Here is a 12,222-nt window from a genome sequence, read left to right on the forward strand (position 1 = left end):
TTTCGTGAACAGCGTGCGGCGGTGAAATTCTGTTTTTTGCTCTACTTCTGTAACATTACACAAGATTCCCCCCCCTCATTTCCAATCTGGTTGTAGAAATGAACAGGGCATTTGCTCATGTCTGAAATTTGTGATATGTTATACTTATTTCTGCAAAATGGTGATGCTAAACTTGACCATATTTGCTTGTTCATTTGTGTGGTGATAACTGCTTTGGCTAGATTTGGAATTTGTTATTTAAAGTAAGCATTCAACTAAATCTATACAGCATTATTCAAGAAGATAATAATCTTCATAATCATTGCCACTAAACAATATATGCAACCAGGGATTTTTTAAGGGGGGAGCAGCCAGAAAATCTGCTTACAAATTTTATGTTTAAGCTGTTAACAATTATTCATAGAAATTTAGGAAGAGAAACGTTCTTTTATACAACCTTTAATTTTTGGTCTTAATATATGGTATATTTGAATATGAGTATGAGGGGTGAGCCATAAAACTGGCCCTAACACTGTGACCTTCAGTGGACTGTTGTGCTTATATGGTATATTTCCTTCTGTTTTCAATTTAGATTTTTTTTTTCTTCGCCATATATCCAGAGGTGGGCAAATTCCTCTGATGCCTATGACTTACAGCTTAAATTTTGCATGCTTCTCTTTAGTTGCATAAGAAATATTTCATTCATCATTCCCTGGATTGAAAGTGCTTGAGCTTGAAGTATTTCAGCCCCAAAATAAAATACATTAGTTTTTTGTAGAGCAAGTCCTTTTTAAGAAACTGGTATCAAAGTTTAATTCTTATCTCTAAAGACAATCATATGAAACAAACACGTTATGAGTTACCTGCCATGTGAGTCCTGATGTTGAGTAATTAGATTACAAAAAAACGGGAGTTAATAAATATTTATTTTGCAATTATTAAACGAGGCCATCAATAAAATTTACCATAATTGATAACAGGTGGCAGTGAAGGAAAATAATATTTTGTACCGACATCTATTCAGTGATTCAGGACTTTCCTAATGTATGTTGTTTCAGTGGCTCCATCTATACAGCAATTTGACTATTTTGAAATGTGAATTACAATGGATATTTAAATTGAGAAGTCTGTGGCCAATAGAAGCTCAAATGCTTATGCAATTTACCAAGAATCGAAATACGAAGCGAAGTGCGTAATATAACTTGACTTCGTACAATATCATGGCAGCTGGTTACACGGATCTGAGGCAGAAGTTGCAGTTTAAGCAAAAAAGTTTCAGAACCCACCAAAAGGAAAAGAAGTTAGTTAAAATGTTTCCTTTCTTTAAGTCCAAGTGTATGAAATTGGTTGTATGTCATGGATGTGATCCTTTTATTTCCAACTTTATTTTGAAATTTATTGATGGAGGGCGTTTTTCATGTAGCCACAGAAGTAATGTTAGAAGTAAGAGGTTATAGTCCGTCTTGGAAAGCATGGTAACGCATATTGAGAATTAAACAGACCCCTTTGAAGTTATTGTAATTCGGTGTACCCGTATGATTTGAATATATTTCGACTATCCTGCCCATGTGATCTGGGGTGCAACGAAATTATGTCTTTTTAATTTATAGGTATTCAAACTCGCCCCATCAGTACTCGCCGTATCAAAGTGTAGAAGACAACTTGGTTATTTTAAAACAAATCCACACGGGAATCCAACAGCGGCGGTTGTTTGATAATGAGCAGTGTGCTGCTATTGAAGAAAAAATAGATGAAGTGGTGGAGTTGGCGGATAAGGGAAAATACAAGCCCTGCACAGTAGACAGAGCCCCACTGAGAAACAAGTGAGTGTACTGAGGATGTTAATTAGGAAAATTATATGTGGTGAGTTTTGTCCAAACTGAGTGTTTTGTGGTTTTTACATGATATTGCATTTTTCAGTTAAACTGAAACATAATTTGGTGTAAATTGAAGTCTAAAAGGTGGACCTTACTCATCTATCCTGTGTTATGGCAGATACTTCTTTGGTGAGGGTTACACATACGGATCACAGCTGTCAAAACGAGGTCCTGGTATGGAGCGGCTGTATCCTCCAGGTGAAGTGGATCCTATACCAGATTGGGTCCACAAATTAGTCATCAAACCACTTGTGAAAGCAAATGTAGTGCCCGAAGGTTTTATAAATTCAGCTGTCATAAATGACTATCAGCCTGGAGGGTGTATTGTTTCCCACATAGATCCTATACACATATTTGACAGGTGAGTAAGATAGTGAGGAGGTGGCAATCAATAACAGAGTAATGTTAGCATTTTAACACTTCAATCTGCCATACCACCAGTTTGGAGTGTCCAAATCCTTAGTTCATTCATTCATTCATTCATGTTTATTCATCCTGTAGATCAGATTACATTGATATAGGACATGTTTACATTGGTGATGCATCTTTGCATGGTGAGAAGCAAGTTGGCTCAAGTAGTGCCACTTTAGATGCGTATTCAAGAGATGCCTGCTTTGAATCTCATCTAGGATACCAAGATAGCCTGGCCAAGATTTGTTATATCCTCAGTCTCTCCTGGTAGATGCTGGGATAGTCCCTCAAATTAGGTTACTACTGATGCCCTCCACATCCACTCAAATGTGTTATTTAGTAATCATTATAATATTTGATAATATATAGTTTCAGCTATTGTTATTGTTGGGGCGTGCAGTAGTGTGGTTAGTTGAGGCACTATGCTACAAGCCTGGAAGGTCGCTGGTTTGATTCCTGATGAGGTCATTGGATTTTTCAGTTGACCTAGTCCTTCCAGGCACACTCTGGCCCTGGGGTCGACTCAGCCTTTAAAGAGAAATGAGTACCAGGAATCTTCATGGGGGTAAAGAGTGGCTGGTGCACAAGGCTGACAGCCTCACCGCCGTCTATGAGCCGATTGTCTAGAAAATGTGGAAGCCTCAACGTCTCACAACCCTATGGGCCTCCATGGCCTATTACAGGGATAGCTTTACCTCTTACTGTTATTGTTAATATTGTATTTGAACATGTTTTTATTTTTTCAGATTGCATGACATGGTAGATGAAGTTATGTGAGGTTGAGATTCTTGTAGCAGTGACTGAAGATTACTGTCTTATGAGGTGTGATACTGTGTAAATGTAAGGTAACATTTTTGTTGTGCATAATTAGCACCATACCATGAAGGCATATGGAAGAGTGGAGGTATAGTTCCACACCTTGGCAATAGGTCGTGGTGAGTGGACACATTCAAGACCCACCTGCTGCTCATCCCCCTCCCCCTGAGGGTGGATTGGAAGAACCCACTGCATGTATTTGATAGGAGGCTGCTTAGTGGGTCCCAGAACTGGTCTGAACATTGGAGAAGAGGAAACTCATAATGCTGCCAAGAACTGAATAGAACCCAATTCTTTGACCATCCAGTCTTGTGACATGATGCAGTCTAATAAATTTTGGAAGAACCTTCTGCATCCATCTGCAGGGTAGAATAGACTACATGATGTAACATCTCAGAAGATACTAATCATCATTCACTGACTTACATTAATTTGATTAATTAATTTTAGTTATGCTTTTGTTCATTACAGAAATTATTTGAAATGATTTGCGATATATGACATGCTTTAGGTGTTTGCCAAAATGGGCACCATATTACAAAGTTTTTCTGGGTCAGTTCTCCCAGTATGTCTGCAAACAAGCAGTTCTGCACCAAAAATTATTGCCACTTCTGTTGTCTGTTGCAGGATGTGTAAACTGTTAGTTATGAATGTGCTATATCTATGAACATTTATCTCACTCACTCACTCATGGTGCTGAGCCCTTCTTGAGAAGCCAACAATTGTTCAGCTATTCAAGAACTTTCAGCATTTTATGGAACCTGAAAGTTCATTACCATGTGAACAAGAGGCCTCCGCTGGTCCCTATCCTGAGCCAGATTGATCCAGTCCATACTGTCCCATCCTGTCTCTCTATGATCCATTATATTGTTCACCCATCTGTGTCTTGGTCTTCCCAGTGGTCTCTTTCCTTCTGGCTTTCCCACAAATATCCTATATGCGTTCCCCTTCTCCCCCATTCGTGCCACTTGCCCTGTCCATCTCATCCTCCCTGACATGATCATTCTAATTATACTTGGAGAAGAGTACAAGTTATGAAGCTCTTCATTATGCAGTTTCCTCCAACCTCCTGTAACTTCAACTCTCTTTGATCCAGATATTCTCCTCATTGTCCTGTTCTCAAACACCCTCAGTCTACATTCGTCCCTCAATGTCAGAGACCAAGTTTGACACCCATACAGAACCACAGGCAAAATTATAGTTTTGTATATTCTAATTTTTATGATTTTAGACATCAGATGAAAAGACAGAAGGTTCTGGATTGAATGGTAGCAGGAATTATCTTAATTAAATTTCCTCTTAATTTCCTCCTGAATGAGGTTTTCATTTTTTATAGTCATTCCCAAATATCTGAACTGTGCCACATTTTCAAAAATTTTGTTACCTAGCCTTTTTGTCATGATTTTGCCCTGTGTTCTGGTTACCAGACAGAAACATGTGCTTTATTTTCTCTGTGCTTACTACTAGACCAACCTCCTTACTAGTGTCACTTAAAGTTTGTATGTTTTTATGGTATCTATATTATCACCCAGTAGATTCACGTCATCAGCATAGACCACAGCTGATGTGTCTCATTTAATTTCAGTCCCACCTCATTTTCCTGGACCTGCCTAATGGCATATTCTAAAGCAAAGCTGAAAAGCAATGGCGATAAAGCATCTCCTTGTTCTAGCCCATTCTGGATAGGAAAATTATCAGACAAATATTTACCTATACGGACATCACTATATGTTTCATTTAAACACATTTTAATCAGCCAAACTAATTTCATGATTTTCCCAAACAATACTTCCTTCATAACTGAATCATAGGCTTTCTTGAAGTCTACGAATAGCTGATGTACCAGACACAAAATCTCACACTTAGTCACAGCCTCACTTCCACTACCCAGTCTGTGCAGGAGTTCTTGAGTCCCTCAGAGATACTAATACTGAAATGAAAGTTGCAGCATTTTCTAAGACAGAAACCCTTCTGCATTATTTATGTCATAGTCCCAGGTAGCAGAATTATATGCTAATTCATTTTTTTGAATGTGCAGGCCAATTGTCTCGGTCTCATTCATGAGTGACAGCGCGTTGAGTTTTGGTTGTAAGTTCAGCTTCAAACCCATCCGAGTATCCAAGCCCATTTTGTGCCTGCCGCTGTCCAGAGGTTGTGTCACAATCCTCAGGTACGTGCACATGTGCGAGGTTTTTATTCTGAATGAGTCTCCTTTGGGGCAAGTGTCATTTACTGTGACTGTAAGGGTGTCTTCTGTTAATTGTAACAGGACATATCTCTTATTCCAGTGGGTTTGCAGCAGATGAGATAACACATTGCGTTCGTCCCGAGGATACTGTTGCTCGTCGGGCTGTTATTCTGTTGCGCAGGTGAGGCCACATCTTGTAAGATTGTCAGTCTTCTGAACCCAGGGCTGTATGCAATACAACAGAAATCTGTTCTCTATACTTACAGATATTTGTTTTGATACAGTGTTGATGTCTTCTTGTGAGTATAGTTTATAAACTATGCTTGATATTAGCTAAATATGACATAATATTGTAACGTGGATGGCGCAACAGGAAGCAGGGGTCACGTGAACTCTGAGTTTCTGCGAGTGATGTCACATACCCCCACTTCCATCATTCCGCAATGCTCGGTAAACACCCCTCACCGCTAGGCTGTGATGTCATGCAACAGGATAGGCTGTGCAGCGACTCTTGCTAGGCAATTGGTAAACCTGACGTCACATAACTGTGGTAGCTATCACGTAACTGTTTTCTGTGTGGGCAGTGCAGAAGCTACATAACGATGAGTATTATTCGAGCCAGTTACTAGAGAGTGAGTTACTAGTATTGAGGATGGACTATTTAGTATGAGTTGAAGTCCATTGTTATTGAGTTGTATTGAGTGAATGGAAGTGACTCCAGCAGGAGAAGTAATTGTGATACTGCAGATGGCAGTGATTGTGAAATTATGAATTTTGTAATTGTAAGAGTGAGTACACAATAAATTCGCTACATCCAAGACAGCGCGAAGTTATTTGTCGCGTCAGAGACCCAACACGTGACAATATATTGGTGTCCAATTTGCTGTTGATTGTGTCCTACATTTTAACTGATGAACTTCTGATGAATACTTGGGTCTTTGTGGCTGGAGTTTAATGTGTGGCTCTGTCTTGTGAGACTAGGTCACATTGAGTGTTGAGAATTTTCTAATATTTCAGCAAAATCTGCAGCTTCCATCTTCAGAGGTAAACACTTTGAAGGGGTTTTCACAGGTCATATATCTCTTTCAGTAGGCTGTGTGTTGGAGGGGAAGCCATGGTTGCTGAAACATTGTTCATCACCTCTTTTCACTGACCGTGTGTTTGCTTCCTGGCAGTTATCTTCCTGCTCCTCTGTTCATGCTGTTGTGGCTTAATCTCCAGTGCACTGTCTGGTATGAGAGTTGTATAGGAAGTGCCAGAACCCCTCCAAAAATTTTTAACCCTGAAGATGTCAGATGCAAGTTTGGGTAACCTTCAACATCTGATGCAGTGTAGCCCTGAGTGCTGAAGCCATTCAAATTTCTTTCTAGTTCAAGTCAGAGCTAGGGCAGTCTGCAGCTACTCCACTTCTCATGTTGTCATTTATTTATGGTAGGGTGTTCCCTGATGCCCCACGCTTGACTCCAGATGAAGTGCTGCCACCTCTCACCACGAGTCCCACGCCACGTTACCAGGACATCAATGGCCTGTCAAGGTAAACTGACCGGTTACTTTAGTCATGAGAGATGCATGAGTTGTAATGGTGCACCAGCTGACAGATAATTCTATTATTTTATCTATTATTATTAATGCACTGATCATGTCTGGGAGAATGAATTGTGTGGGACAAGTAGGATGCATGATGTAATCAGAAAAGCAGATAGGAAGAGACCACATTGGAGATCAAGTGTAATCAGTGGATGGTATTGGAATTGATTTAAAAGAATTTAATCCTGTTACATCAAGATAGGGTCCAGTGGTGAGATGTTGTGGACATTGTAATGATTCTTGGATTTGAGGTTCTCACAGTGGGGAGTATGGAGTTTACTGGCTTGTGGGATGTGACAGCTTGTAGTGCAATACGAGTTCATCAACTTTAACTGGACTGTGATGTCATCCCGGGAAGTAGTATCATACAAACAGATAAATATATCAGAATCTCATTCCCAGCGATTTTTAATTACACGATAAGCTTCAGTTCTATAGTTTATGTGTTACTCCTTCTCTGAAGTTTCAGCTGCTCTATGTTGTGATATTGAGAAGGAGAACAGCCATCTCAGGGGTGAAAAAGGGGCACTTTCTGTTTACTGCAAATAAAAAGATTTTAATATTGGCGATCGGAACACATTGAAAGGCCCAAACTTTGATGCTGATGATAATATTGATCGTGCCATGAGTCTGTTTTGATAGTGCTATGTATGACAGGCCCAGTGAAGGGGGAAATAACCCTCGGAAGAGGGTGGTGGTGGTGAGCAGTTCCCTGCACCCAAGGCACCACTCAGAGGAGAGTGATGCAGGAGAGGATGACCCAGAAGATGTAAACCATCAGCATAACAGCAGTAAGAAGCGTCGCAGGGTCCATAAGGAGAGTAGCCCTACCAGTTCCACTAGCTCCACCAGCAGCAAGCCCAGTGAACATTAGCGTATAGCTTCCAGGTATGTTACCCTCTGCTGGCTTTGTGTTGCATTGTTGCATTGGTGCCTGTATGTACACTGCTGGGCAAACCTGGTGCCAAATTGTGTGACATCCCACCAGAAGATATAAAATATCATATTTTGTGACAAAGAAGTGTTACTGCTGACAACCATGCAGACTAGGAGACTTAGAGTCTGTTTTCCTGAATGATAGATAGTTAAATAAGTGAAACATGATGGAACCATTTATGGTGTATCAATTTGGTTGCAAGTGTCAGATGGGTGGGACATGGGGGCAGTGAGAAATTATTGCAACATTTTAGTTGAAAAATATGAACAGGAGAGGCAGCCTGGGAAACATAGGGATAGCCACAAGGATAATATTAAAATGAATCACAGAGAAACAGTATATGAAAGTGTGGACTTGATTGCACAATCCAGTGGCAGACGTTTGTGAGCTTGGTGGCAAACCTTTAGGAAATGTTTTGACGAGCAGAGCAACTGTAATGTGAATGTGACAAGGCAATGAATTGTGAGATGATAAGAATTTGAAGGAAATTGCTGTACACTACAGGCAGTATTTGGAAGTGCTGTCCATTCATTTTCCTAAAGGAGTAAGGGCAGATGCAACCACAGTAAAAATTGAAACTGGTTACATCACAGTTATGAGACCAACATTCTGTATGCCATATCTCAGACACTGACTCATCTTCTCACACTGGAGACTTGGGTTCAGTCTCAGGGTAGTCTTTGTTTGATTGGTGGATAAAGTGTCATAGAGGCAGGTTTTTCTCTGAGGAGTATGGTTTCCCCTACCGGTTGTCATTTCACCAGTGCTCCATACACATTTTCCATGAGGGCCTGATACAGCAGGAGCACTTGAACCCATAGCACAAAGGGGCTTGGTCTGTCCCCACTCCAACAGCTAGCTGGACACTACAATTATTATGTTTCTGGATGCTGTCCATAGTCATGTTTTTATTTAAAACACAACGTTTCAGAGACTGGATTCTGTCACCATCTTTAGGTGGAACCTACTCAGTTGGGCCCAATCGATAGAGCTATAGTCCGTATCTCTGACTGCATATGTTCCACCTGAATATGAAAACAGAATCCAGTCTCTGAAATGCTGTGTGTTTTAAATTAAAACAGGATGATGGCTAATGCCCAGAAACACAATAACTAGTGATTCAGGTGGAACCTACTCAGTTGGGCCCAATTGATAGAGCTAGCCCCTATCTCTGACTGCGTAGGTTCCACCTAAATATGAGGACATAATCTAGTCTCTGAAATGCTGTGTGTTTTAAATTAAAACAGGATGATGGTTAATGTCCAGAAACACAATAACTAGTGATATACTGTCATCACAAACTTTAAGATCTCGTTAACTAGACACTACCTGTGTTGGGAAATACATGTGTAGCATAAACAGTGCTGGCACATTGACTTCATTCTGTTTAATTACCTCAAAAATTGGAAGACTTTCTTAAGAGGCATATTAGGCATAAAATTTGTGTTTTATTTTTCCCTGCAGGTTCTCTCTGAAATATTGTCCATTCTGATGAATATTTAACAAGTTACGCTCAAGGCACAGAAACACACGTAGGTCTTCATATAAAGTGCCTGTTATTGTCCAGTTTTAACCCTTTGACGTGGTCATTTAAATTCCGCGGCCGCGGCTCCTGCGGTAATATATTCAGCCGGCCATTTAAATTTTGCTCGAAAATTATTTATTCATCATTGTTCTTAAATTCTATGAGATAGGAACATGAAACTTTCACTAAAATGATCTTAAATTGTGGTTTTATAACCTTACCTTATAATATGNCAGATAAAGTCGTGTCTTATTTATACTCTGTTCTACTGACAACAGGACAGCGAAAAATCTAACAATCTACAGCAAAACCATCAATTATTATGGGCGTTATAACGTAGGTGTGCAGCTGGACGAAACATACACGTCGAACCCCCCCAGACGATTTAAATCCCTGACGAAACATACACGTCGAACCACGGCAACGGGTTAACCAAAGTTGGAATTAATTCAGCCCAGGGTAATGAAACTTCCAGAATCAAATTTCATGAAAATCTGAATGTGCTCTCGCTGGTATCTTGTTGTGTCCTTGCTTTTACATGGCCAAACCGTTGTAATGAGTTCTCTTCTTCTCTTCATGAATTTGAGTTCCAACTTCTACAAGAATCTCTTCCTAGTTCTATCAATTTTTGTTCTTCCCTCAGCATTAAAAAAAATATATTCGTTGCTTGGATTTTGCTTTTGTGCCTCATTGAAAGAATTTATGGTATGGGCTTTGTATCGACAATAAACAAATGTCAGATTGGTGTCATGCTGAGAGTTTTAAATAGTGTGCTTGAAAACTGTATGTATTGCCAACTCATGTACATGTTATTACTCTAGTTCTGTTTTAGCTTAGTTTTCTATCCTGAGGTGTGTGAATGTTTTGGGAATAACATGGGAATACTGTGACCTCCCCCCCCCTCCAAGTTAATTTTCCTGTGGGCTGAAATGGAATTGAACATTAAACTGGAGAAAATTTAATACTAGGATTATTGACCTAGAATCATTGAAATTCAACATTAAGTGAGGGAAGAAGTCGAACTGAGGAAGATTACTTAGATTTTTCACTGTATTTAGTTTCATTGGGTATTTTTGTTTGCTTGAGCAACGCTCTCAGCTCACATTCATGTTCCTCTTGGTTCAGATTTCAGCTCACACAAACTGGCTTTTTGGATCAAAGTCCGTCCAGGGAAATACCAGGTTATTATGCCATGATCACTTGCTACCAAATCCTTTCCAATTCATCAGGCCATTCTGCCATTCAATGCTGTATAGTCTGGCTACCTGTAATCCACAGAACAAAATAATTTATTTCAGGTTCTGGGAAAACTTTGTCAGTCAGCCATGCTGCAGTTATTTTCACATGGCCTACTGTATTGTGAAAGAAGGGGAAGCTGTGGAGCATGGAGTGGCAGTTGCATTGTGTACAGCCACGAAACAGAGAATTAGTGTACACTGTAACAAATTATTGTCAATTGTTTGTAAGTATTATGCAATATTTTCTTAATGCTTCTACTGTTAATTCATTTCTCCTCTTAGGCTTAATGTTAATGAACAGATTTCTGAATTTAAATTTATGCCAATTATGTAATGACTTTTTTTAATTTGTAATTTTTAAATTGTTTTTTGGAAGCACGTTAAACATTTATATTATGTGTCTTATTATGACACAGTTGTATATTTTCATTGTTTGTGATGTACAGAAATATTGTTTTCAGCTGAGATGTCAGTTTTAATGTTTACACCAATTATTTATCTTTGCAGTATGATACTAATCGTATGGATCAATAAGACATTGCTTTCCAATATGTAGACTTTGTTTTTGTGGCACTGTTTCCAAATACAGATGATTATTTTTGTTGTTCTGCTTTCCTTTGTACCATAGATGTCACATTTACTACACCTTAAAGTTTTATATTTATGTTGTATTTTGATAATACATGTTACCATACATTTCAGGCACTCTAATGTCTTAAAAGAATATTAGTTAGCTAGTGGATTGCAAGAATGGAAGTGCAGTGACCAGGGTATAGCATAAGCTCACCAATAGATGTCAGTTTCATCTAGGTGTGTGTTATTTTTGGTTATTTTATGAAGTAATGTCTCTTGGAGTAATTGTTCAGAAAGGCTGTGACCTCACTGTTCCAGCAGTTACCATATGATTATGTTGGCAACAAATAATGCAGGTGTAATAATTTCTAAAACTCTGAAAATATTAAAGTATTACATCGATTGTCCAGGTTTTATTTAAGCAAAATAAACACAGTTTGTCCCCAGTTTTTGTTTCTGCATGTAATATGTAACAGGAAGATATGGTACTCTGTCACAGATTAAATATGCGATACAGAATTTTGTGATACATGGAACCCTGAGGATATCAAGTACTGAAAGAAAACTACTTTAACACCAATTTACTTATTCATATTTTAAAAATGATGGTACTCAGTTATCAAAATTAAAATGTGTGGAAGAAAATGACATGTAACTCAAACTGTGGTGTGAAACAATATTCATTCAAAGCAAGAAGCTTAATGTCCTTTGCTCTCATTGTTTTTTTTTTTAATTTATACAACCCACAATTTGATTGTATTAATATTTAGGTTATGCCAGATTTGTTGTTATTTTTGGGCGTTTGATCTGGTGAAGTTTTAATTTACAGAGGTATTAAAATTTCTGATGTCACATTTTATTTAGAAAACAGATGATGTATACTGGTAGAAAGAAAATAATGTATTATGGAATGAAACTAATAAGAAAATAAATAATATCCTATAAATTAATTTAGAAATTGGCAGAGAAGTATGCATCATTTAAAGAAAGAAAATTTGTGATTGTATAATGATGTAATATACAGTGGATTCCCATGTAACTGCCAACTTTTCCATAATGTAATAATCTGTATTTATTTACTAATATAATCA

At 38.5% G+C, this 12,222-nt stretch overlaps 1 protein-coding gene across 1 annotated transcript; it reads left to right on the plus strand.

Annotated features, from left to right (window-relative positions):
* Positions 1–1,033: 1,033 nt before the first annotated feature.
* On the plus strand, positions 1,034–11,142 carry LOC111873431 (RNA demethylase ALKBH5). The gene is made up of 8 exons (XM_023868156.2): positions 1,034–1,279; positions 1,590–1,802; positions 1,975–2,217; positions 5,122–5,253; positions 5,372–5,452; positions 6,707–6,805; positions 7,516–7,746; positions 10,619–11,142. Exons 1-7 carry the CDS (start codon positions 1,200–1,202, stop codon positions 7,730–7,732), a joined length of 1,065 nt encoding a protein of 354 aa, XP_023723924.1. The 5' UTR covers positions 1,034–1,199; the 3' UTR covers positions 7,733–7,746; positions 10,619–11,142.
* The last annotated feature ends 1,080 nt before the right edge of the window (positions 11,143–12,222 follow it).

The sequence above is a fragment of the Cryptotermes secundus genome, unplaced genomic scaffold (genome assembly GCF_002891405.2).
Source record: "Cryptotermes secundus unplaced genomic scaffold, Csec_1.0 scaffold276, whole genome shotgun sequence".
Taxonomy (NCBI): domain Eukaryota; kingdom Metazoa; phylum Arthropoda; class Insecta; order Blattodea; family Kalotermitidae; genus Cryptotermes; species Cryptotermes secundus.